Source organism: Panicum virgatum, chromosome 3K (assembly GCF_016808335.1).
Source record: "Panicum virgatum strain AP13 chromosome 3K, P.virgatum_v5, whole genome shotgun sequence".
Taxonomy (NCBI): domain Eukaryota; kingdom Viridiplantae; phylum Streptophyta; class Magnoliopsida; order Poales; family Poaceae; genus Panicum; species Panicum virgatum.
In genome coordinates, this window is record NC_053138.1 from 22,821,202 (window position 1) to 22,847,872 (window position 26,671).

General features: G+C 45.7%; 2 protein-coding genes and 2 pseudogenes across 2 annotated transcripts; 2 read left to right on the forward strand and 2 right to left on the reverse strand.

Moving 5' to 3' along the window:
• Window positions 1–337: 337 nt before the first annotated feature.
• LOC120700735 lies at window positions 338–20,007 on the reverse strand (annotated as a pseudogene).
• Window positions 2,948–3,854, forward strand: LOC120698429 (putative glycine-rich cell wall structural protein 1). Its single transcript, XM_039982028.1, has one exon. The coding sequence runs from the start codon at window positions 3,002–3,004 to the stop codon at window positions 3,584–3,586; it is 585 nt and encodes a 194-aa protein (XP_039837962.1). The 5' UTR covers window positions 2,948–3,001; the 3' UTR covers window positions 3,587–3,854.
• LOC120698428 (putative glycine-rich cell wall structural protein 1) lies at window positions 15,359–16,198 on the forward strand. Its single transcript, XM_039982027.1, has one exon. It carries the CDS (start codon window positions 15,413–15,415, stop codon window positions 15,989–15,991), a length of 579 nt encoding a protein of 192 aa, XP_039837961.1. The 5' UTR covers window positions 15,359–15,412; the 3' UTR covers window positions 15,992–16,198.
• Window positions 19,213–22,065, reverse strand: LOC120698427 (annotated as a pseudogene).
• Between the last annotated feature and the right edge of the window lie 4,606 nt (window positions 22,066–26,671).

Consider the following 26,671-nt stretch of genomic DNA (forward strand, 5'->3'; position numbering starts at 1 on the left):
GCAATCAAATAAAATATGCACGGCTGAATCACATCCTGCTGTCACGTACTCACGGCAATATGCTTCGGCGCCCAAAACACGTACTCCCTCCGTTCCAAATTATAAGGCATGCCAACAATCTTGAAGAGTCAAAATTTTTTATATTTGACCAAATTTATATAATAAAATAATGATATTTATTATATAAACTAAGTATCATAAAAAAAATTTATTAGTTATATTTTTATAGTATATCAATTTGATATCATAAATTTTTATATTTTTTCTATAATTTTGATCAAACTTGAAATTATTTTGACTCTCCAAAATTGTCTTATAATTTAGAAACCGAGCATACTCAAGCTGCTGTAGCCTCGGATCGCTCCGCAATGGATTTCAACTGCTTGGGCTGGTGGGTGAACTTGTCGAGGTGGCTGAAGGCCCGCTCGATTTCAGGCAGGCGCTTCTCCTGCAGGGCCTCGCCGATGTCATGGCCTCATGGGCCTACGCCTATCGCATTCACAGGGGAAGGACAATGTCCACCTCAACGAAGTAGTGGGAACCCAATGTGTAAGCCGGTAATGGACCTAATGGTTCGATTTGCCTCACAATTTTGGAGTGTGGGCGATTTCCAGCTCGGTGGATGACCACGTCCTGATAGTGTAGTTTGCGAGCTGCAAAAGAGCAAAGGATTTTTTTCCTTCTTTTTTGAGCAAGAAAAACAACAGGAAACCATGTTGTGGTAAAAATATATTAATTAGGAAAGAAAAAAAAGGGGAACTGTGTAGGGGCTTGAGGTCACCTATAAAACAAGCTGTAAGACAATGAGAGGAAAATTGACCAAGCTAATTGAACCATCAGTTGCCTTTACTGTAATACCATGAAGCAGAATGACATCAGTCAATCCTTTCTTCCAAGGAGAGCAGCTTTATCAGCTATTTTTGTTACTTCCAAATGAAACATGTCTTTATTTGTTGCAGTTGTTATCGATGCACATAGCCACCGTTTGTATCATGTACCTTCATTTACCAATTCTAAAACCAGAAAAGAAACCTACGATTAATTGAATTGATCCTGAAATCAATCTTTGTGTGCACTATGCCATTTGCATCAAAGCAAGCCAACTATGGGCCATTGGCCCATGGACCTCACATAGACCAGCCAATGTTTTATGTTAAGCTGCCACTATTGTGTGTTGCAATTGAATTAGACCAATGAAATCAACTCACCCAGCCACCCAAAAAAAAACTCACCCAGTGTCATTATATAGTAATTAAGCAACCGACAATGCATGTATGAACAGAATAGAAGCAGGATCCCCGCATTCCAAGATGATATCTATTTCGAAAGGGAGGTAGTACTAAATTTTTTATACGCTAGCACTAAATGGTATGGAGTATTTTCTTTTACAACATTATCTGACGGCTAAGAGGGGATTCCAAGATTTAATTCTGTTAAATGTTCTGGCTATGGTGAACCAGACGAACTGCCTGCCTTTTGTCCACTGTGATCCAATTAATTCAAGTGGATACTTAGGTTCAAAATCTCTTTTGCTACTAATGCAACTTGCACTGTACTAATTAATTAACAATGTAAGCTGCCAACCGTATCGTATCACCGCATGCATATAGTTCTGAAGTCCACATCTGACTTTGTCAAGGTCGCCATGAAAACCTCGAGGTCACCTCTGCAATGTCAACTACTGCAAGTGGAATAGAATTGTTCAGGTGAACAGCGGATGCCTGTGTTGATCTTCAAACATGCAGTTAAGAGTTAATACGGGCCGTCGTTTATTACTAGCTGTTAGTATAACAAAAATAAACTGTGGGTTCAAAAATACCAGTTCACGTTTCTCAGTGCTGGAGAGTATGGTCAAATGTATATGTAAGCAATATACAAAAGTCATGAGCATTCATTTATTAGTCTATTGTAGCAAACATGAATTTTGCAGGTATTTCACCGAAAACAATTTATCTCCTGTAGAAGCGAAGAACGATTTTCATGTTCCAAAGAGGGCATATAGTCCTTCAAAGTAAGACACTTTGTTCTCAGGTTGAATGAAATTTGATATTTGTTACAGATTGGAAGTTATTAGTATTATCTTTGTCATTTCAGTATTAATTGTCCAAGAACTCTATATAGGAGCACATCAAGAAGATACAGACATTTTCAGTAAATTCCAAGCAACATGTTATGGACCTGGACCTAGCTCAATTGTTAGACACAGCAGTTCAGATCACCAAAACCTTTCACATAAGTTGTAGCAGTGACAAGTACGAAAACACTAATAATTATATGGATAACCTCACCATTGAGATGAAGAGTACATACAAATTACCAGCTTAGAACGGAGCAAACAGTTAGGTTTAGTTTCAATGGGCCTTCAAGACACAAACGATAGTATCCAATAAATGCTAAAACTTTGCGCCAGTGATAATCTGTAGAGATGAATTTAAGAAGCTACTCCCTCCTTCCCTGTTTATAAGGCATACACGTATATCAAGATTCAAACCTTGTCATCTTTGACCAATAATTTGACTATTAAATTTTTATTTTTATAATGCAAATTTCATATGATTGGATTCATAATCAAATATATTTTACAATGATTATAAGTTTATAATCAAAAGTGATATAATATATGATAAATAAATGGTCAAAGTGTTATTTAGAAGACCGTGTCATGTTCCACCATGCCTTATAAACGGGGAAGGAGGGAGTAAGACTTAGCAAAGCATCTAGACAGGAGAGAGCAACAAGTACAACTAGCACGAGGACAAGTTGCCACTTCGCGACTAGCATGTGGTTAATGGTCAAGTCAAGAAGCTACATTAATATACAGTGGCCTTTAAAAGCCTCCACTTGGTCTCCTTTCGGAACACCACTACAGCTAACGTGCATGCTATTGAGATAAAAGAACCACCGCATGCAATGGCCTCGAGATCTATAAATGCCCATGCAGCCTTCACTTAGAACTCATCACAACCCATAATCACTAGTCACTAGTAGCTCACAAGTCACAATGGCAGGCACCAAGCTAGTAGCACTGGGTTTTGTTGTCCTCATGAGCATAGGATTAGCCAATGCCGTGAGGGTGGCGAGATACTCTAGTGCTGATGGAACAGGCACAGGAGGGGGAGGGGGTGGAGGATATGTGAATGGTGCCGGATCAGGGGCCGGGTCCGGCACCGGCGAAGGAGAGAGCAGTTCAAGTGGTGTCCACGCAACTGGTGGAGGGGGTGGTGGAGGTGGTGGAACTAGCCAATATGGTGGGTCTGGTTACGGTGGAGGGTCGGGGTCTGGGTCTGGGTCTGGGTCCGGTACATATAATCAAGGACCGTATTCTGGTTATGGAGAATCTTCTAGTGCTGGTGGTACAGGTGGTGGTGGAGGAGGAGGGCAAGCTGGAGGTTCTTGGGGATCTAGTGCGCAAGGGTCTGGTAGTGGCACTGGATCTGGTTCTAGCTACTCCAACCGGTATTGGTATGGACCTAGTTATGCAGGTGCAAATGCTAATGGCAATGGTGGTGGCACCGGGAGCAGTCAAAATGGTGGGGGAGGTGGTGGCCAAGGTTCTGGATCTGGGTACGGCAATGCCAACCCCTGATTACTACATCTAATCCATCTGAAGTTGGAGCCCGTCATCCTTTCTTGTTTGAAGTCGTGGGTTTGTTTTGGTTTCTTTGTAATCTTGTTTTGCTTATGTCAGAATCAAACTAATAAAGGGCCCAACTGTTCTAGTAACACTAGCAGTCTAGTTTAAGGTGCATCTTATAAAAAGATGTAACCATGTAAGTTTATGGTTAACTGCATGCCAGTATGTGCAATGCAAAGTCACAAGCATTGATATATGAGTCATTTACCTGTCTACGGTTCCCTTGCGTGTGCTGATCGAATTCGCAGATATATTTCTTCCAATTTGTCTCATGTAGAAGTCAAGAAAAAAATCATGTTTGATAGAGGGTGATCCACTACTGCCACTAATAACCCTTCAAATTAAAGGAAGACACTTTGCTCTCATATCAGTTTAAGTTGGAAATTTCCTTACAAATCGATTGGAAGTTACTACTACTATCCTTGTCACCCCGGTATCGTACTTTTCCAAGAACACATCAAGGAGAGATATGACATTTTAAGTAAATTCCAAGCAACAGGTTATGGACCTTGACCCAGCTCTCAACGAACTATTACACAAAGCAATTCAGACAATAAAACCTTTCACATATTTAGTAGCAGTGACAAGAAGTACGAAAAAACGGTAACAAATAACTTCACCATTGAGACGAAGAATACAAATATACTGCATACTTATGTTAGAACGGAGCAAACAGTTCGGTTTAGTTTCAAAGGGCCTTTTAGACACCAATACTCATATCAAATGCTAAACCTTTGCGCCATTGATAACCTATGGAAGATGGGCTTCTCAGAAGCTGGGACTTAGCAGAGCATCTAGCTAGGGAGGCACTAGAGCATAATTAACAAGTGTGTGAAGACCAGTTGTAAATTACTACGACCACACTTCGCTACTTGCAATTGGTTAATCGTCAAGTCAAGAAGCTCCATTAATTCCAGCAGCCTTTAAATTAAGCCTCCGCTTGGTCTCCATAGGCTCCATGCATGGGAGTGCCACTACCCTAATATGCATGCTATTAAGATAAAGAACCACGACATGCAATGGCCTCGAGATCTATAAATACCCATGCATCCTTCACTTGGAACTCATCCCAACCCATACTCACTAGTCACTAGTAGCTCACAATGGCAGGCACCAAGGTAATAGCACTAGGTTTTGTTGTCCTCATGAGCATGGGGTTAGCCAATGCCGTGAGGGTGGCAAGATACTCTAGTGCTGATGGAACAGGCACAGGAGGGGGAGGGGGTGGAGGATATGTGAATGGTGCCGGATCAGGGTTAGGATCCGGCACCAGCGATGGTGAGAGCAGTTCAAGTGGTGTCCACGCAACTGCTGGAGGGGGGTGGTGGAGGTGGTGGAACTAGCCAATACGGTGGGTCTGGTTATAACCAAGGACCGTATTCTGGTTATGGATAATCTTCCAGTGCTGGTGGTACAGGTGGCGGTGGAGGAGGAGGACAAGCTGGAGGTTATTGGGGATCTAGTGCGCAAGGATCTAGTAGTGGCACTGGATGTGGTTCTAGCTACTCCGACCGGTATTGGTATGGACCTAGTTATGCAGGTGCAAATGCTAATGGCAATGGTGGTGGCACTGGCAGCAGTCAAAATGGTGGGAGAGGTGGTGGCCAAGGTTCTAGATCTGGGTACGGCAATGCCAACCCCTGATTACGACATCAACTCCATCTGAAGTTGGAGCCCATCGTACTTTCTTGTTTGTAGTCGTGGGATTGCTTTGGTTTCTTTGTACTTGTGTTATGCTTTTGTTAGAATCAAATTAATAAAGGGCCCAACGTTTCTAGTAAACGCAGCCTACTTTAAGGTGCAGCTTATGAGAAGTTGTAAACTTGTCAGGTTAATGATAATAATAATACTTCTGTCATTATCACTATGTCTGGATAAAGTTCATGAGAAAACTGTTTTATCTTGGGATTTTTTAAGCTTAGATGCCTACACCATGCTTATCACATAGTTATCAAATGCTTACGGAGGCTCTGAAAGGGGGAGATTATTCCTAGCTTAACCGAATGAGTTCTGCCGTACTGGATATATAACAGTGGCACTAACAAGTAACAAAGCCACTTGTAGATGCGGCTTTGAGCTTTCTTCCCTTTCCTCGAGCATTTGTATGTTATGCCCAGAAAAGCGCTCATGACAGTTCATCTGGCTTTCTACGTATACAGTCAACAGTCAAGTCTGATGCAGGTACAAACATAAAGTATGCCAAACAGGCAGAGGATGTGGGGAATAGTTTCTTTTCTGGCCGACTGGCAGTCTTGCTCTACTATAGCTGTTGACAGTCAATCCACATGAACAACCAGGATCTCACATTTCCAAGGGAACAAATTAAACAGTGACAAGTATCCAAACAGAATGGCCTGGTTGGTTGATGTGTTCTTTGGGATGATGACAGAGCAAGGCTCGGAGGATTAGGCAGCATACATGAATAGTAAGTTCAGGCACAAGATCCATATACCACAACGGCTACCGAGTCTCTGCAGTAGATTACCCACCAGCAGTAACTTCCTGCTAAAGCTCAGCAGGCAATGAATTGAAATAAAAAATGCAGGACTGAACCCCAGACTGTTGTCAGGGCTCACGTCCTAGTACTCGCTTGCAATCTGCGTCTGGGAACATTGTTGTGCCTGTGCAAGCTCTGAAGTTATGCAAACCTCACTGGATTTCAGCCAGCTACTACTATCCTAGTACTGGTAGTATGTGTTATCGCCCGCGCATGTGCTCGGGCAGTCGGGCTGGTGAGCCAGGTGAGGTGAACTCGTAGTCGAGGTGGACGAAGGCCTGCCAAAGTTCGATAGGTTCTCTGCAGGGCCTGGGCGATGTCGTGGGCCTCTCGAGGGGCCCTTTCTTGCACTCTTGCTTGCATACATACTGGTATAAAAAGGGAAGAAAATTCTTTTGAGAAAATAAAAAGAAAAAAGGACTGGTTCAGCCGTACAGGGGCTTAGTGAGCTGTTTGTGAACTAAAAGAAAAGGAAGCGCCCGAGGCAGAGGGTATTGTGCATCGTAAAAATTAAGGGCATGAAGCAAAGCCTGAAGTTACATGTAAGAGGTAAATCCTTCCATCCTAGAAGAGAAGCTGGGTCTTTTCTCTTTGTCGTAAATTGCAAACCAATCTTGAAGCTTCCAAATAAAATGTGTTGTCTTATGTTACAGTTACTCTGATGGCAAGTAAGTGTAGCCTATCTATATCTTCTACATTTATCCATTATTTTAATAAGAGAGAGTGTTAAAATAAGCCGGCACATTTGATGAGCGGATCTATAATTACCACGTTGATGTGAAAAAAGAACATAGACCCTTAGATTTTTATGATGATCTAATGGTAATCTAATGGTAATACTTATCTAATATAATAATCAAGAAATAGTAAATTCGGAATAACTAATTATGTTCAAATAATAGTAGTATGATACTCCTAGTATATATCCGAACAATAAAAGGGTACTAGTAGAAAACAATATGTAAAAGGGGTGTTATTGCTAATATGTACCACACGATCTGCCTGCCTTGCCCACTTCGATCCAACTACTGCAAGTGGATGGGTTCAAGATTAATTTTGCAACTAATACAGGTTGCATTGTACTAATTAATTAACATTGTGACCTGCTTACTTATCATGATTACCACATGTATATAGACATATAGTTCTCAAGATCCCATCCGAATTGGTAAGTCTCACTACGTAAATTAATTAACATGTGACCTGCCTCCTTATCATGATTACCACATGCATATGGTTGTCGAGTTCCCATCTGAATCGGCAAGTTGCTTTATGAAAACCTTAAGGACATCTCTGCAATGTTGACCGCTGCAAGAGTAATAGAATTCGGGTGATCAGCAGTTAAAGTTAATACAAGTCGATGTTTACTGCTAGCTTTGATGCCAGTATAATACTAATGCCTGATCACAAAAAAAACCCCTTAGTATGGGAAACGGTAATAATTATAGGACAACTTCACCATTTAGACAAAGAATACGAACAAAGTGTTTTTACTGTCAGCCTACCTAGGGATATTCTAGGTAGGAGATTATTTGGTGAGGAGTGGTTGAATCTGGAACTTGAAGGTAAACACGAGGACACAAGACACAGATTTATTAGACAGATTCAGGCCACCACAGTAGCGTACTGTTTGAGGTTTGTATATTGCGCCCTATGCTTTGGTATTGTATTGCCCTAGTTTAGGCTTGGGTTGGTTCTCTGAGGAGCCTACCAATCTAGGTAACCCGCCCTCCTTTATATACTCTAGGGGATGGGATACTAGTCGGTTATAAGATAGGAGTCTTAGTAGGATTACAAGGTAGAGTCCTAGGAGGATTATAGAAAATCCTAATTGGAGTCCGACTACTTCCTTCATTGCAGGTATCTTCCTTGTGGGTACCCGAAGATCTATCTCTGGCACAAACTGCCTACTTAGAAAGAAGCAAATACAATTTAGTTTCATTGCATTGGGACTTCTATACACCAATGATCATATAAAATGCTAAAACATTGCACCAATGATAATCGATGGTGATGACTTTATTGAAGAACTTAGCGGAGCATCTAGACAGGAGAGCACAAGTAGTAGCGTGAAGACGAGTTGTAAGTTGCAACTACTTCGCTACTTGTGGTTAATGGTCAAGTCAAGAAGCATCCTTCCACCAGTTGATCAATTATGGGAACACTAGCTGGTACCGGCCGTTAACTAACATGCATCCTATTAAGATAAAGAACCACTGCGTGGCCTGAAGCACTACAAATACCGCAACATTCATTGGAACTCACCGCAACCCATGCTCACTAGTAGTAGATCACAAGTCACAATGGCTAGCAACAAGGTCATGGCACTGGGTTTCATTGTCCTCATGAGCATGGGGTTAGCCAATGCTGCGAGGGTGGCGAGATACTCTAGTGCTGATGGGACGGGAACAGGAGGAGGATGGGGTGGCGGATATGTGAATCGTGCGGGTTCAGGGTCTGGGTCCGTCGCCGGCTCAGGTGAGAGCAGTACAAGTGGTGTCCACACAAGTATTAGAGGGCGTGTAACTAGCCAATATGGTGGGTATGGTAATGGTGGAGGGTCGGGGACGGGTTCAAGGTATGGCAATGCAAACCCCTAATTTCTGTATCAAGTCAATCGAAACTTAGACTCCACTGTCCTTTATTGTTTGATGTTGTGGAATTTCGATTTCTTTGTATGTTTGTGATGCTTTTGTTACAATCAAATTAATAAAGGGTCCAATTGTTCTAGTAATGTAGCATTCAGCTCATGGAAAGATGTTGTAATAACCATGTCAATTTATCTATACTCATCCGTCATTTGGTACTGTATTAAGAGAAATTGCATGACACTACTACAAAATTCATTTTCCGAGGCGGTGGGAATGTGTTTTTCGAGGCCGGCAACCATAGCCGCCTCGGACCCATCATCAAGGTAAATGCCATATTTACTTAGATGGTTTGATGCCCGCCTCAGTAAATAAAAAAACAAAAAAATCCATGGGCAAGCCCGGCGAGCCTGTCCACGGACCCGCCAAGCCCATCGACGGTGGAGCTGCTCCGCCGGCCGCCGCCACGCTCGTCTCTGACCTCGCCACCGCCGGATCCGGGGAGGAGGAGGAGAGGGGAAGGCGCCGGATCCGTCCTCCCCGCCGTTGCGTCCCACCGTGCCGCCGGATCCGGCCTCCCTGGCCGCACCGCCACCGCTCGCCCACCGGATCCGGGGAGGAGGAGGAGGAGGGATGGTGCCGGATCTGGCCTCCCCGCCATCACGTCCCACCGCCGCGCCGCTGGATCCGACCTCCCTGGCCGCGCCGCCGCCGCTCGCCCGCCGAATCCGGGGAGGAGGGGGAGAGGGGATGACGCCGGATCTTACCCTGCTAATGGTTTGGGTTGAAATGGGCTTTTTGGGTTGGATTTTGATGGGAATTGTAATTGGTGGGTTAAACTGTGTTGTATTAGCTAATGGGTTGGGATGGAGCGGGTTTTATGTAAATGCGGGTTGAGATGGGTTGGAGTGGGTTGAAATGGAACTTTATGCAAAATAATATATATGGACCCTAAGCCTAAAAATCTCACATTCACACCATAAAATATTTGAATTTGATTGAAATTTATCGAATATGACTCAGTATAACTGGCAGCTACTTTGTGCAAAGAAGTATGGCTAGAACTACACGTGGGCCCCACGTTAAGAGCCAGACTCTAGAAATAAAATCTCAAGTTCACACTATAAAATTTTATCAAAATTGACTAAAACTTGTTTGAGATGACTCACTATGACTGGCATCTACTCTGTGCAAAGCAGTGTGGTTAGAACTATAGGTGGGCCCCACGTCAAGAGTTGGACCCTAGAAATAAAACTTCGCGTTCACACTATAAAATTTTATCGAAATTGACTGAAACTTGGAGATGACTAAGTATGACTGGCAGCTACTCTGTGCACAGCAGTGTGGCTAGAACTATACGTGGGCCCCACGTCAAGAGCCGGATCCTAGAAATAAAACCTCGCATTCACACTATAAAATTTTATCAGAATTGACTGAAACTTGTTGGAGATGACTTAGTATGACTGGCAGCTACTCTGTGCAAAGCAGTGTGGCTAGAACTGCACGTGGGCCTCACATCAAGAGCCGGATCCTAGAAATAAAACCTCGAGTTCACATTATAAAATTTTGTCAAAATTGATTGAAACTTGTTGGAGATAACTCAGTATGACTGTCAGCTAATTTGTGCAAAGCAGTGTGACTAGAACTACACGTGGGCCCATGCCAAGAGCGAAGCCACTAAACTAGTTGGAGGGAATTTGATGTAATAGTTCGAAATCGGTTTGTTTGGTTGAAACTATTGGTTTGGATTGCTTTGAAAGAAGAAGCAAGTAGTTTGGGTTGATTTTGGTGGAATAGCAAGTGGATGGAGTTGGTTTGGTTTCTAAAATATATTAATAATGAAATAGGTTGGTGTGATTTTGATTTGGTTTCCAAACCATTAGTAGGGTGAGCCGGATCCGCCGCCGCCAAGGGCCCCGCACGCGCCCCCACACCGCGCCGTGCCGCCGCCGCTGCAAGCCTCCGCCTCTGCGGGCCGACGCCCCGCGGGCTCCGTGTCGCCACCGTCAGGGGCCGAAGGCGGGCGCGCGACAGAGGCTGATGTCGGGCTCAGGAGAGAGGGGGGAGAGTGTGGAGGGGGAGAGGAAAGTGCGGCGGAGGGAGAAAGGAGAGTGCAGGGGCGTCAGGTGGGGAGGGAGGGGAATGAAAGTTAGGTTTGGTCTGTCAACCCTAACTGGGCTCATATGGGCTTTGTATGGGTTTGGACTATTAACCGAGGCGGACCTTTATAAGAGTCTGCCTCAGAAAATCGATTATTAACCGAGGCGGATATTTATAAGGCGTCTTGTAAGGATCACCGGGGTGTCCGACCCTAGAGGGGGAGGGGGTGAATAGGGTCGCTAATCGCTTTTTGTCCTAGGGCTCAAACTACTTGCATAATATAAACCTAACACGTCCTACACATGCTAGTTATGACTAAGGTTTATCTATGCTACTCTCTACTTACCCCTAAAAACTTGCAACCTATAGCCAATCCTAATCAAACTAACTAGGAAAGTAAAGGCATGCAAGATAGAGTAAATGCGGAAGCGTAATACGATAAGTAAAGAGGTAAGTGCAAGAGGGATGCAAACTCCCGAGTAGACACGGTCATGTAACGTGGTTCGGCACAAACGCCTACGTCCACGGGACACCGAGGCTCTTCCGATCACATCTTGCACTACGCCACCAAGGCGATGCCGGCAAGCAAAGGCAAGTGCCCACAAGACACTAAGTCTCGTGTACCGCCACCGTCTCTCTCGGTCACCCGGCCGAAATCCACTACGGAGCTTCTCCACCAAGGAGGGGGCCTCCTCTTCCCCCGCACAAAGTGTCGTTGCCACTCCACACCAAGACGGAGGGTCACACGACGGATCACAAGTTGCTTGCCGCAGCAAGGCTTCTCTCAAGGGAGCTCTCGCAAGAACTAATCCCTATTACAAGCACTAAGCACTCTCACAAGTGTGCTTAAGCCTATATGATGTATAATGAAGCTCTAGGATGGTTGGAGATGATCTTTTACTCTTGTATGCTTGTATGGTCTCCAGCAACCTCAAATGACCCGGCCTTGGGGGTATATATAGGCAGCCCAAGCAAATATAGCCGTTGGAGAAAAGCTGCCAGAAAAACACTTAACGCCGGTTAATCCGACGTACCTCCAAAGCCATCGTCGGTTTAACCGGTAATACTAAAACTGCCTGCCTCAAAAACTAGCCGTTACATGTACAGGCAATCAACCGATGCTACATCGATTTAACCGGTGAATGTAGTTGCCCTTTGAACTCTGAAAACCAACTCTCTGGACAACTGCACCGACGTTCACCAAGACCCAATCGTCGGTTCATCCGGTGTATAGAATTTCCTCTGTCTTCATCTGTCAATGCACCGACGTATGCAACTTCTTTAGCGTCGGTTCAACCACTGTTCCAAGTTAATGCACCGACGTATGCAATTTCTTCAGCGTCGGTTCAACCGGTGTGAAAACCTTGCCTGGTCTGCTCCAAGTCAATGCACCGATGTATATGATTTTCTCAGCGTCGGTTTAACCGGTGAGTGTATCTTCAGTTTCCAGCTTCTGGATAATTACACCGGCGTGTGTCTTTTCCTTAACATCGGTTCAACCGGTGTATTGAATTTCTTCACAGTCTCTTCGATTCTTGTCCTTTAGACCGAAGATGTTTCAGGGCGCCTAGGTAAAGTGCACGGGCAGCCTGGCTCCACACCACTCACCACAGCCCGTTTTTTCCATTATTATTATTACCGCAGCCTGTGTGTAATGCAAGGCACATTCATCTCGTCTCCAACGGTCACAGGAAAGTCCCAGCGTCTGCTCTGCTGCCCCTGCCACGCAGTAAAAAAGATCACGAGGCCACGTAGCAGCAGCAGCCTCTGATGGATGGATGGATTGGAGCGGCAGATGTGACAACACCTGTCTCAGCTCGCCACAGTAGCACGACACTGCACCCCCGCCACCCGATACCCTGTCGCCTTTTGAACGGGCGACCGGCCCCCTTAGTCGGGCGACCGGCTCCATCTGCCATCATGTAATTATTTTTTTTATATATAGATCTCTGTCACCTACGCTCTTTACATATTTTACATATAGGTCCCTGTCGCACATCCCTATCGCCCCCGCCCCTGCCCCCACCGGGTGACAAGCCCCCTTTTCGTAATTTTTCCAAACCGGCATATATTTTTGAAAAAAGAACCCTTCTCCTGCAGGGCCTCGCCGATGTCATGGCGTCATGGGCCTACGCCTATCGCAGGGGAAGGACGATGTAGTGGGGAACCCAATGTGTAAGCCGGTAATGGGTCGATTTGCCTCACCATTTTGGAGTGTTGTCCTGATAGTGCAGTTTGCGAGCTGCAAAAGAGCAAAGGATTTTTTCTTAATTTTTCGAGCAAGAAAAACAACAGGAAAACATGCTGTGGTAAAAATATATTAAGTAGGAAAGAAAAAGGGGAACTGTGTAGGGGCTTGAGGTCACTTATAAAACAAGCTGTAAGACAATGAGAGGAAAATTAACCAAGCTAATTGAACCATCAGCTGCCTTTACTGTCATACGATGAAGCAGAATGACATCAGTCAATCCTTTCTTCCAAGGAGAGCAGCTTTGTTAGCTATTTTTGTTACTTCCAAATGAAACCTGTCTTTATTTATTTGTTACTTCGAAGGTCTCTTGAGGCGCCGGTGCGTAATGGGGTTCTTGAGCGGGTCGATAATGTAAAGAGGGGTAGAAGTAGACCTAAACTGACGTGGGATGAGTCGGTTAAGAGAGACCTTAAGGATTGGAATATCTCTAAAGAGATAGCTTTGGATATGAGTGCTTGGAGACTAGCTATCAATGTGCCTGATCCTTAAACTTATTTCTTTCGGGTTTCATCTCTAGCCTACCCCAACTTACTTGGGAAAAAAGACTATGTTGTTGTTGTTGTTATCGATGCACATAACCACCGTTTGTATCATGTACCTTCATTTACCAATTCTAAAACCAGAAAAGAAACCTACGATTAATTAAATTGATCCTGAAATCAATCTGTGTGTGCACTATGCCATTTGCATCAAAGCAAGCCAACTGTGGGCCATTGGCCCATGGACCTCACATATACCAGCCAATGGTTTATGTTAAGTTGCCAATAATGTGTGTTGCAATTGAATTAGACCAATGAAATCAACTCACCCAGTGTCATTTCAGAGTAATTAAGCAACCGACAATGCATGTATGAACAGAATAGGAGCAGTATCCCCGCATTCCAAGATGATATCTATTTCGGAAGGGAGGTAGTACTAAATTTTTTATACGTTAGCACTAAATGGTATGGAGTATTTTCTTTTACAACATTATCTGACGGCTAAGAGGGGATTCCAAGATTTAATTCCGTTAAATGTGGTTGCTATGGTGAACCAGACGATCTGCCTGCCTTTTGTTCACTGTGATACAATTACTTCAAGTGGATACTTGTTCAAAATCTCTTTTGCTATTAATACAGTTTGCACTGTACTAATTAATTAACATTGTAAGCTGCCAACCTTATCGTATCACCACATGCATATAGTTCTGAAGTCCACATCTGACTTTGTCAAAGTCGTTATGAAAACCTCGAGGTCACCTCTGCAATGTCAACTACTGCAAGTGGAATAGAATTGTTCGGGTGAACAGCTGATGCTTGTGTTGATCTTCAAACATGCAGTTAAAGAGTTAATACAGGCTGTCGTTTACTAGCTGTTAGTATAATAAAAATAAATTGTGGGTTCAATTACTGCAGTGATCTCAATATCTTTTGACTGTCGTGCCACCAGTTCACGTTTCTCAGCGCTGGAGTACGGTCAAATGTATATGTAAGCAATATGCAAAAGTCATGAGCATTCATTTATTAGTCTATTGTAGCAAACATGAATTTTGCAGGTATTTCACCGAAAACAATTTATCTCCCGTAGAAGCGAAGAACGATTTTCATGTTCCAAAGAGGGCATATAGTCCTTCAAAGTAAGACACTTTGTTCTCAGGTCGAATGAAATTAGATATTTGTTACAGATTGGAAGTTATTAGTATTATCTTTGTCAGTTCAGTATTAATTGTCCAAGAACTCTATATAGGCACACATCAAGAAGATACAGACATTTTCAGTAAATTCCAAGCAACGGGTTATGGGCCTGGACCTAGCTCAACTGTTAGACAAAGCAGTTCAGGTCACCAAAACCTTTCACATAAGTTGTAGCAGTGACAAGTACGAAAACACTAATAATTATATGGATAACCTCACCATTGAGATGAAGAATACATACAAATTACCTACTTAGAACGGAGCAAACAGTTAGGTTTAGTTTCAATGGGCCTTCAAGACACAAACGATAGTATCCAAATGCTAAAACTTTGCGCCAGTGATAATCTATGGAGATGAATTTAATTAAGAAGCTAAGACTTAGCAAAGCATCTAGAGAGGAGAGAGCAAGTACACCTAGCACGAAGACAAGTTGCCACTTCGCGACTAGCATGTGGTTAATGGTCAAGTCAAGAAGCTCCATTAATACAGTGGCCTTTAAAAGCCTCCACTTGGTCTCCTTTCGGATCACCACTACAGCTAACGTGCATGCTATTAAGATAAAAGAACCACCGCATGCAATGGCCTCGAGATCTATAAATACCCATGCAGCCTTCACTTGGAACTCATCACAACCCATACTCACTAGTCACTAGTAGCTCACAAGTCACAATGGCAGGCACCAAGCTAATAGCACTGGGTTTTGTTGTCCTCATGAGCATGGGGTTAGCCAATGCCGTGAGGGTGGCGAGATACTCTAGTGCTGATGGAACAGGCACAGGAGGGGGAGGGGGTGGAGGATATGTGAATGGTGCCGGATCAGGGTCTGGGTCTGGCACCGGCGAAGGTGAGAGCAGTTCAAGTGGTGTCCACGCAACTGCTGGAGGGGGTGGTGGAGGTGGTGGAACTAGCCAATACGGTGGGTCTGGTTATGGTGGAGGGTCCGGGTCAGGATCAGGCTCTGGTACATATAATCAAGGACCGTATTCTGGTTATGGAGAATCTTCCAGTGCTGGTGGTACAGGTGGTGGTGGTGGAGGAGGACAAGCTGGAGGTTCTTGGGGATCTAGTGCGCAAGGGTCTGGTAGTGGCACTGGATCTGGTTCTAGCTACTCCAACCGGTATTGGTTTGGACCTAGTTATGCAGGTGCAAATGCTAATGGCAATGGTGGTGGCACCGGGAGCAGTCAAAATGGTGGGGGAGGTGGTGGCCAAGGTTCTGGATCTGGGTACGGCAATGCCAACCCCTAATTACTACATCAACTCCATCTGAAGTTGGAGCCCATCATCCTTTCTTGTTTGAAGTTGTGGGATTGTTTTAGTTTCTTTGTAGTTGTGTTCTGCTTATGTCAGACTCAAATTAATAAAGGGCCCAACTGTTCTAGTGCATCTTATGAAAAGATGTTGTAACCATGTAAGTTTATGAAATAAATACTTCTTTGTCGTTTGATCACTGTATCTGGAGAAATTTCTTGAGGAACTGTTTTGTCATGGGAGTTATTAAATTTAGATGCCTACACCATGCACATCACATGGTTGTTTGTTTATCTGTAGTATTAATTAAATACATGAATTAAAGGCTCTAAGCAACTCGGTTATTGTAATCTAACATCAATGAAAGTACTAGAGTAGTTCATGGCATATTACAGTTACAGAAGTAAATAGGGATCAGATAATTTTTACTTACAATGATAGCATCAACTGGATCAATCCATTCTTGGACCTAGTTGGCAAGAAGTGCGGCCACTTAACGTTAATGATGATGAAGTCAAAAAAGTGGTCCTGTATAGTCCTTCACAATTTCATTGGTGACTGAACGACAATCTATGGCCAGGAGAAGCTTCACCAATGTTACTGAGTGCATAATACCCAGAACCCACTATTCCTGCTCTTTTTGACAAGTGGAATTCATCACCCTGGAGCAAAAATAATCAATATTGGTGGTACTAGGAAACAAAAACATTTAAAAATAAACAGTTGCAATGTCAACTTTTCATATATGTATGTGATGTTAGTTCTTTTGGCGTGACTCAATTCATCTGGCTTCTATAAAGCGCTATAGGAAAATCAATCAAGTCTAAAGCAAGTACAAACAGAAGTAAGCCAAACAGGCAGGGAAAGAGGCTCGTACAAATTTGCACAGACAGTTTGACTCATCTATTAGGATAAATCTTCCGCAGCGAAGAACATGAAAATTTTCACCCTAAAAGAGGCACCCAAATTATAAGTGAGACAGGATGTCTGGATAATATCTATCACAACTTACCTGCTCCCGGTGCCATTACGACCAGACGCACATTTCAAACAGGAACAAGAGTGACAAGTATCAAGCAGAACGACCTAGTTGATTGCTGTGCCCTGTACACTTCTCAGGAATGATGACACAACAAGGCCCGGAGGATCAGGCAGAGTGCATGAATCTAAAATTGCAAGCACTGGAGGCAGTAATGATAACTTAAGGCACAAGATCCATATACAACACGTCTAAGGCGCCTATCAACTCTCTGTAGTTGATTACCCACCAGTAGTAACTTCCTGCTAAAGCTCATCAGGCAATCAAATAGAATATGCACAGCTGAATCACACCCTACTGTCACAGATCACTTGCGAGTTGTGATCTGCCTCACCGCTCATAACACCCAGGATTCTCAAGCTGCGCTGATCCCATTAGTGTCTCAGACTCTGAAATCATTCTGAAGTTCACTGGATTTGACACTGCTATATGCCAGGAAACCAGGCATGCTCGGGCTTGGTGGGTGAACTCAGTAGAGGTGGAGGAAGGCATAGGTTCCAGCAGAGGTATGTGAGCTTCTGGAGAAATTCCGGTGGCGCTGACTGGCCGACCAGGGAGTGGAAGTTTTCCATCATCGTAATCGACCATGTTCTGATCGTGTAGATCGAGCTGTAAAAGAACAAGACATATAACTTTAAACATGTCATATTTCCCCCCTTTTTAGCGAGAAGGGTAGGGGGAATCCTGCTGTGGTTGGTTCAAAAAAAAATCCTACTGTGGTAGAAATATACTAGTATAAAAAAAAGAAAAGGGAATTGTACAGGAGCTTAAAGTGAAGTAAAAAAAGTTGAATAAAAAAGAGAGAGGAAAAGGCCTATTTTACCACCCTCACAAATCCACTGAGTATGAAAAAATAGCAGCTTGATCCCAGCATTCCATAACATCTATTTCATGGGGGAGGTAGTGCTAAAGTGTTGTTACATTAGTATCCTTACGTTAGCAACCAACGATGTTGGTATAAGCAGTTCTTTTAAAATATTATCTGATGGCTAAGAGCAGACTGGAAGACTTAATACTCTGTTAAATTTTGTTGCGAAAGCAAACCAGAGGATCTGCCTGGCTTTTGTCCACTTCGGATCTGAAAGTGGAGACTTATATTATCAAAAAAGAAAAGTGGAGACTTAGGGTTCAAAATTTCTTTTGCTACTAATAGAGCATGCATTGTACTAATTAATTAACCTTGTGAGTTGTCTCCCTTATCATGACCACCACATGCACATATTGATCAAGTCCATGGCCGAATTTGTCAATGCCGTTATGAAAACTTCAAGGTCACCTCTTCAATGTTAACCACTGCAAGAGGAATAAGAATTGTTTGGGTGATCAGCAAATGCCTGCGCTGATGTTCAAACGTGCAGTTCAGACTTAATGGAGATCATCATTTACTAGCTTCACAGTTAGTATAATGCTAGTACCTGATAACACAAGATAAATCCTGGGTTTAAATACTATGGGCGATCTCGTTATCTTTTGATTGTTGTGTCACCACTGTTCATGTTTCTTGAGTCGTCTCAACATAGCCGGTCCCAAGCCCGGGTAAAGGAGGAGGGTTGTTTTAGGTTTGGCGAACCAACGTAAAAAAAACAGCCACCCTAATGGATAGCTCCAACAGGGTCAATCCAGCCTTGAACATAATTAGCAAGAAGTGCAGCCACAAGCCCAATAATGTTGGTGATGACATCAAAAATTGATCCTGTGCATAGGCCTTCACTATTTCATTGGTGAATGTTTGGCAATATATAACCAGAAGAAGCTTCACCGGTGTCACTGTGAGCATAATATCAAAAAACCACTTTGCCTGTTCTTTTCTCAAGCAGAACTGATCTCTCTGGAAAGCAAAAATATTCGATACCAGCAGTACCAGTTACAGAAACTATTCAGAAGTAAAAATTGCTATTAGATAACCACTGTACATACAGAAACTGATTGCTTGATTCATTTGCTATGTTAATTGTGCCAGATAGCCAGCGAGAATGAGTCTGGGACAAGCAGAAGTGCACCGATAGAATAAGCACGAGAAGTGGACTTACATTGGACACCAGTGAGCGTATAGATTCTATGATAGTTTGAAGGACAAGCATAGCCACGATAGAAGCGAAAACTAGTATTATCTGCATCATATGTTGTGGTAAAGTTGTCAAAAAGATAAATTAGCAACTGTGGACAATTAAAAAAACTCAATTTTACAGTAAATCTGATGAAAAAAGGTAAAAGGTAAAAAGTTCCATCAAACATGTTGAAACTGTGATTTTGGCTATAAGGCTAAAAGCCTCAAACTGCCAGCTGAGCGTTCGTGCTGAAATTCCGGTGTTGTCCAAGATTGTTCAATGTGGAATTTTGCTAAAATTTTTGCTAGAGGTGTCAATTTTGGCATAACTTAAACTTTGCAAGTAATAGTGTAACAGGACCAATTGAAATTCTACTTCACATAAATAACATCATATATGAGCATAATTGTGCCCTACCGTTCAGTCTCCCAAGAATGAATGTTAAAGACCTGAATAGGAAATAGAGGGTCATTTCTTCTATCCATTTGTTATTCAGTTGTAAGTACTTTTCCTTTTTTTCCTTTTGCATTTTGTGCTAATTCATTTTGCTGAATTAATATTTGTGGCACACATCATTTCTAGCAAGAATACACAAGGACTATTGAAGAAAGCAACATACAATGAAAATACTTCAATCATTGATCATTCTATTCAAACAGAATCAAATGCAGGAAATAAAAGTAGATACTTAATGTGCAACTAACAAGAGGTTGCATGCGCCTTCTACCGATTATGTATCTGTATGGGTTTGGTGTTTGCATGGAAAAGGCAGTAAACCATAATATAAACCCAGATAACAAGTCGAGTAGAGAATCGAAGATGGAAGTAATAATAGCTAGGGAGCCACTCCTTACTGAGGCATAAACTTTTGCTGCAAAAAGAATCATGTTTGCAATGTTAGATAATCGGTTGGCCCATGTCTCTTTTTTGGGCAACTCTCTCAGGTTATTCCTGCAAGTAGGAAGTAGGATAATCTACATGTGAAAAAGAAATTGCTTCATTTGGAAAGAAAAAAATGCTACACATTTTATCCGCAAGGAAGTGTTTTCTCTTTCCTTTTTCCATGTCACAATCAGAGGAAGAGTACACAACAAACCTTATACGTTCCAGAAAGAAAACCATGGTCTGTCGGTGTATCCATTTCATTAAAACATTCCAGCAATTCAGACTGTTGTTGGTAGTATTCTGCAACATCATCAGCGGGGCCTTGAGCTGTAGGTAAGAGTTAAAAATGGAGCATTAGGAGATGAACTATACCAACAAAATCATTGTACAACATTAGTCTCAGAGAAACTCAATCCACAAGAATAATATTCATCGAGCAAATAGCAACATATGCAAATGCATCAAAGGAACCAATTCGTTGAATTTCATTTGTGTGTGAACTATTTGCACATAAAAAATATGAACTTCCACCATCCATACACAATCTTTTTCCTTATGTAAACAATGAGAACCGAAATGCTGATTAATGGTTTCCAGATTTCAGGTCATGGAATGTATGATTTTTAGAAAATACAAATTCCCAAACCTTCCAAAAATTCTCAAAGAGACAAACAATAGAAAGGTGAAAAGAAAACATATAATCAAATGGAACAAATATAAATCTAGTGAGCACATTCAAATCCAAAATGGCAAAATGCTAAGCTGGAGTAGGATTTTCAGTCAAATAGTTCGTAAGTTTACCTTTGACTTCTTCAACCAATTGCAAACAAGGTAAAGCAATTTTAACAGAAAATAGAACTAGGATTTTTTTTTCAATTACAAAAGGGAAAGGCAATTTCAACAGAAAATAGAACCAGGATTTTCAACAAGGAGTCAATGTGCAAATGAATCCAATTAAAGAAAAATCAACATGCAGTGGTTCCGAAGTATGATGGATCTCTCTCTTACCGACTTTCCAAGTAAAATAAGCTCAATTTTGAATACTTGAACACAAGCACACACTAATAAAGCTCGCCAACATTCTCAATCAAGTTCATGGCATCAGAATACTTAAAAGAGTATACATACCATACATAGTTGCATACCATGATACCAACGCCCAACAAGCATACATCATCCCATAATTTTCTTACTCTTCTGACCCAATCTAGTGGCTCTTATCAGCCAACTAGGATGAAAATTCTACTATTTCAACAGAAAAAATATGTGGAGTACCTACTGCACGGACAGGAAATTTCTATTCGTACACCATCTCCTTGATTACCTTAATAAATCACCGAGTCAAATAGGACAAATTGAGTATGAATTGACAATGACCACTGAGCTGTTAGTCAAACATTGGTCTAGATCAAGTGATCAACAAACGAACCAAAATCCTGTACTAGTACCGCCCAAACACACATGCATATAGAAAGTAGAAACCGTGACGGAGCTAGTAGCAATCGCTGGCGAGAGCATTCATCGGACAGGCAAGACAGACCTAGCATGCCGAGGCAGTCGTGTAGCCAGCGCGCCGGCTTATCCTGCTCCGCCTTCGGGAGGTGGAACCCCTCAAAGTTGAGCCGCCAAGGCAGCTCCCCCACGCACAAGCCGCCGCCCCCTTCGTCCCCGGCCTCCACGGCACGGAGGAGGCGAGCAGCAGCTCCTCGCCCTCCCCTCCTCCTCTTGCTCCAGCCACCGCCATTCCCTCCTCCCTGGCCCCCGCCCCTCGCCCGAACCCTGGTGGACGACGACGCGGGATAGGCCTCCCGCGCCGCATCAAGGAAGCGCGAGGAGGAGTAGAGCTAGAGGCGCAACCGCGATGATGGAAACGGGCGGCGACCTTTGCTTCTCCGCCGCCGCCGTGAGAACAGAGGAAGGAGGGGGTGCGCGCGACACTCAGAGCAGGGGCGGTGCAGCGGTGGGCCGGGTGCGGCTGCGGCGGCGCGACGCGCGGGTGGCTCGGGAGCTGCTGGACCCGGTGCAGCGAGCGGCGCGGGGAGCGGCGCACTGGTTCCCGAGATGGATGTAATTTGTGTCCTGGGCTTGGATTTGCTTGAGCGTGGTTTGGAATTTCTTGGGCTGAGATTAGGTCGTGGAGACTAGTTGGAATGGGGTTCTCCAACGACCCAGCAGTAGAAAGAGAAAATTCCTTATTTGCCATCAAAATTTATAGTGTTTTTCTATTTGCCATTGAGAAAGTTTTCTTTCCCTATTTGCCATTGAGCTAAACTTCATTTCCCTATTTGCCATTTCCGTCCGTCTGTTAGAATAACAGTGATAGAGAGCAGATGAAATGACAATTTTACCTTCGGTACAAACTCTCTCGATGGCAACACGGCGCAGGAGCCCGAGATGGACCCGCCGCGCTCGGGGCGCCGCCACCGATGCTGCGACTACCTGCTCGCGCTTGTGGAGCTCATGCCGCTCAAGCCCAGCCTCTCCCTCTCCCTCTCCTTCGAGGAGCACGAGAGCGGCGCCGGTGCCGGGAAGAGGGAGGACGCCGCCGCCGCCACCGCCGCCGGAGGCCACGAATAAGTAGCAGGCGACGCCCGACTGGCTCCGGTCCGTGCAGCTCTGGAGCCAGGAGCCCTAGCAGCGGTCGTCATCCCCGCAGCCGCCGCTGTGCAAGCCGGTGGCGCTGAGCGCCCGGAAGGCCGGTCGGCGACCACGGCGGCGGCGGTCATCAGGGATAGCAGCGACGGCGCGCCCGCCAACACGGACACGGCAGAGAAGCGGCCGCGCAGTGCCGACAAGGAGACGAGCAGAGAGGCCAAGGACAAGGGGAGCGATAGGAAGGACGGCAAGGGCGACGACGAAGAGGGCCAGTCGCAGACGCAGGCGCAAGGGGGCTTGTGCGACCATGGCGGGGCGGATGCACGGCGCGCGGCGGCCATGAGCTCCGGGCGCACGGCGGAAGATGGGAGGCCGAGCTCCGGGCGCACGGCGGATGCACGACGCATGGCGGGAGGCCGAACTCCGCGCCGTCTAGGGCTGTGGGCGGCCGAGGTTCGAGCGCGATGCCACGGCCCGCGGGCGGGAGCGCGGCGTGGCCGGCAGGGGCGGGCGCGCGCGGCGGGGCCAGCAGCGCCGGCCGCGGCGGCGTGGCCAGCAGGGGAGGGCGCGCGCGGCGGCCGCTGCCGCGGCCCCTGCTCCATCCTCCCGAAGCTGCAGCTCCACGCAGGGGGGCATCAGATGTGGCGGCGGGCACGGCGACGATGGTGGGCCCGAGGTCGCCACGCCGCCTGTCACTGTGCACCGCGGCCGCAGCACCGGATCTTGTCAGCGGTGAAGGCTGCGGCCCCCACTTCCCTTCCTCGGCGGCCATGGCGATCTCCTCGAGCTTGGCCGAATCTGGAGGCCATGGCGGGGCATGTGCGCGTTGGGGAAGGGGGGCGCACGATCCGCTGCCGCCTGGGCGCGGGGCGCCCCTGCTCTCACCCAATCGATTTGGGGCAGATGGGAGAGGTAACGGGAGTTTATACCGAGGGTAAAATGGTCATTTCATCTACTCTCTACTACTATTATTCTATCAGACGGGCGGAAATGGCAAATAGGGAAACAAAGTTTAGCTCAATGGCAAATTGGGAAAGAAAACTTTTTCAATGGCAAATAGGGAAGCACTGTAAATTTTGATGGCAAATAAGGAATTTTCTCCAGTAGAAAAGGCTTCCTTTGCAAGTTGAAATGAAGGCCTACGAACAAAGCAAACGAATTCATGAAAGGAACAGATAGTCCCATGTGCACTATAATCTCTTTGTTAAAGCTTGCCGAGTCCACCAGGAACCAGGGTTTACGCTACCGACCGGTCCGGTCAAACCGGCGGGATCCGGTACCGGTATACCGGACCGGTTTGATCGGAAACCGGTGGAAACCGGTCAAATTCAAAATCAAATTCAAAATCGCACGTTCAATTGGTTCCGACCGGTTTACCGGTCGGTTTGACTGGTAACCGGCCAAATTCAATTTTTTTGTTTAAATTCAAATGCCCGTAAAGTATACTAAATAAATATTTGTATAACATATTTTAGCCTAAATGAACCCTCCAACCCTCTTTTGTACTACTTTTACATTGTATTTGTATATTTTTATATGCACGTTTTTTTGTTTAACATCAAATCCCCTAAACTATAATAAATGAACGAATCTTTGAGAAAAATTGACACCATTATATTCATCACATCTTGAAGTATTTTTAGAAATTTTTTTGAGAATTTTTCATTTTTTTAAATTCAAATTTGAATTTTGAATTTGGACCGGTTTGGTACCGGCCCAAACCGAAATCGGGCCGGACCGGTTTGACCGGTAACCGGTCAAACCGGACTGGTTAACCCTGCCAGGAACACGACAGCTCGTGGCCGCCGATGGCCGCCACGGCATCAAAGCGTGAGGAGCACTTCAGGACAGATCTCTCCGGCAACGCGGTTGCCATCGCCACCGCCACGCACACGGCGTCTGGCGGGCACGAGCGCTTGCCCCAAAGCCGTGGTGTCTAATCAGGGCGGTTAGCAATCAGGCCGTCCCGTCGCTGCGTGTGCATGCTCCGTCATGTGGAGGTGCTCCAGACCTCCAGTCCAGATCGAGATCTGGGCGCCAAATACGGCGGAAACCACCCGAAGTCGACAGCCCAGAAACCAATAATTCCGAGGCGCAATTATAGGGGCCCTGTACAGTAACCAACCGTACGTGCCGCGAGGCGCGGGCGCAGGTACGTACGTACGTACATACAACATGATCCGTCCTGTTAGGTACTTTAACCCCCCCGTGGCAGCACTATTATCCAACAGTATTCTGTAGCCAGCGCAAATGCAACGTACGCACCCACTCAACAACAACTCTTTAAGCTGACTATGGCGGGTAGCTGGATCTGATTTATTATGAGAGAAAAGTATTGCTAGTTAGTTGGTGCTGGTAACTAGTGTTGATTTGGTGTGAGAGATAAATACTGTTGTTGGTTGTAGTCGAACAAAATGAACATTTGCAACTTTATTATCGTTACTTATATATGTATGTAAATTATATATATGTATGTAAATGTATAATTGTGGCAGCTGGAACGACATGCACTGATGCACGGCATGGGCGGGGGGAGCCAAAATGTGGCCAACGTGCCCCTGTTTCTCGAGCGAGGGACAGGGCACCCCTACTTTAATCTTTCTTTGCTCGGACGTATTGCCATGGGAGATTGGGAATTTGGGAGTACTGCAGGCTGCAGCCAGACAGAGTGTGGCTGAGACTTCACCCGATCGAGGAGAGATTGCTCCATGAACCTCTCGCGATTTCGATGCGCTTTTGCAGACGACGCTGTCAAGTATAGAACGACAGGCACTGCCCGCTTTCTCAAAGAGACACGAATCTGTTCGAGGTACCGAGCTTATGCTGGGCTTGTGGCCACTTGCCATCTCTCGTCAAGCAACAAAAACTGATTTGAATAGTCCGAAGAACTGATACGAGTCCAAGTTCTAGCGAGTAGAGCAGAGATCGGTCACGGCATCTTCTAGAATCTAAACGCCATTCGCCACTCAACAGATGCAAGATATATGACTGGTGGGCGGTGTGGTGGAGGTGCCGGGCGGCCGCGCGGATGGCGCAAGGGAGGTGCGGCACGGCAACGGGGGCTGTGGCCGGCGCGCGGGGCTATGTGTGCGCGCGGCAGCGGCTGTGAGCGGCGCGCGCGACAGTGGAGATGCGGCGTGGGCCGAGGCTGCATCGCCCGTGCTGGCGGTTTCTGCCCGGCCGGGAGGAGGTGCGGTGGTGCGGCGTGCCGGGAGGAGTGCTGTGGTGCAGTGTGGCGCCGGCGCGTTGCCGGGTCGCGAGGACGGCGGAGGGAGATGGAGCTTCGGCAGCGAGCTTTGTGGAGCTGCGACAGTGGCGTCCTTCGATTGGGGCGGCCGCAGTGATGGTGCTGGTTTGAGGCGACGAACGCGTGCAGTGGAATGCCGGCACTCCGGGCGAAAGCCCTCGCCAGATTCATTCTGGTGAAATGGCGGCGACGCCCGGAGGCGTCGCTCTCCCTGTTGAGGGCGTCATTTTGGAGTTGCAACCCTCCTGCACAAGATCTCTGGGTGAAACCCCGGTCCAGCTCCTGGACGAGTGACGGCGGCGCATGTGGGCGTCGTGACCTCGTTGGAGGCGTCGTCTCCAGAGACACCGTTCGGCGACTTGGCCGGCCTGCTGCTCGCGATTTGCTTCGGCCGGTGGTGACAAATCTGTTGGAGGGCGTGCGGAGAAGGGGGTTGCCTACCTCACGCCAAGACGCCTGCTCTTCTGTTGGTGGCCGGGGGTCATCACTCGGCTGTTGTTCGCCTGCTTGCAGCGTTCCGTGGCGCCTGGAACTACGTGGCAGTCTCCAGTGCGGTGCGGGACAGCGTTTGAAGGACGGCGCTAACGGCAACGACAATCAATGACGACTTAGCCTGCAGCGGATCGCGGCGGGGTGTTCAGCACGGCTGAACCCTTCCGGTGCGGTACAACATCGGAAGACGGCGCGGGCGACATCTTCGGTCTTCTGGCTCGAGGGCGGCGTCTTCGTGCGAGGGAAAAAACAACGTGATGATTTCGAACCACGGCGGTGGTCTGGCGGCTTGGTTTAGTTCCTGGGGGGCGGGGCACCTCTTCTTGCTGCCTCGACGGCAATCCTTGAAACGAGTACGGAGCGTGGTGCCG

What these genes read in the sequence shown, in the direction of transcription:
- LOC120698428 (XM_039982027.1), top strand. Translation starts at nt 15,413, where the DNA reads ATGGCAGGCACCAAGCTAATAGCACTGGGTTTTGTTGTCCTCATGAGC.
- LOC120698429 (XM_039982028.1), top strand. Translation starts at nt 3,002, where the DNA reads ATGGCAGGCACCAAGCTAGTAGCACTGGGTTTTGTTGTCCTCATGAGC.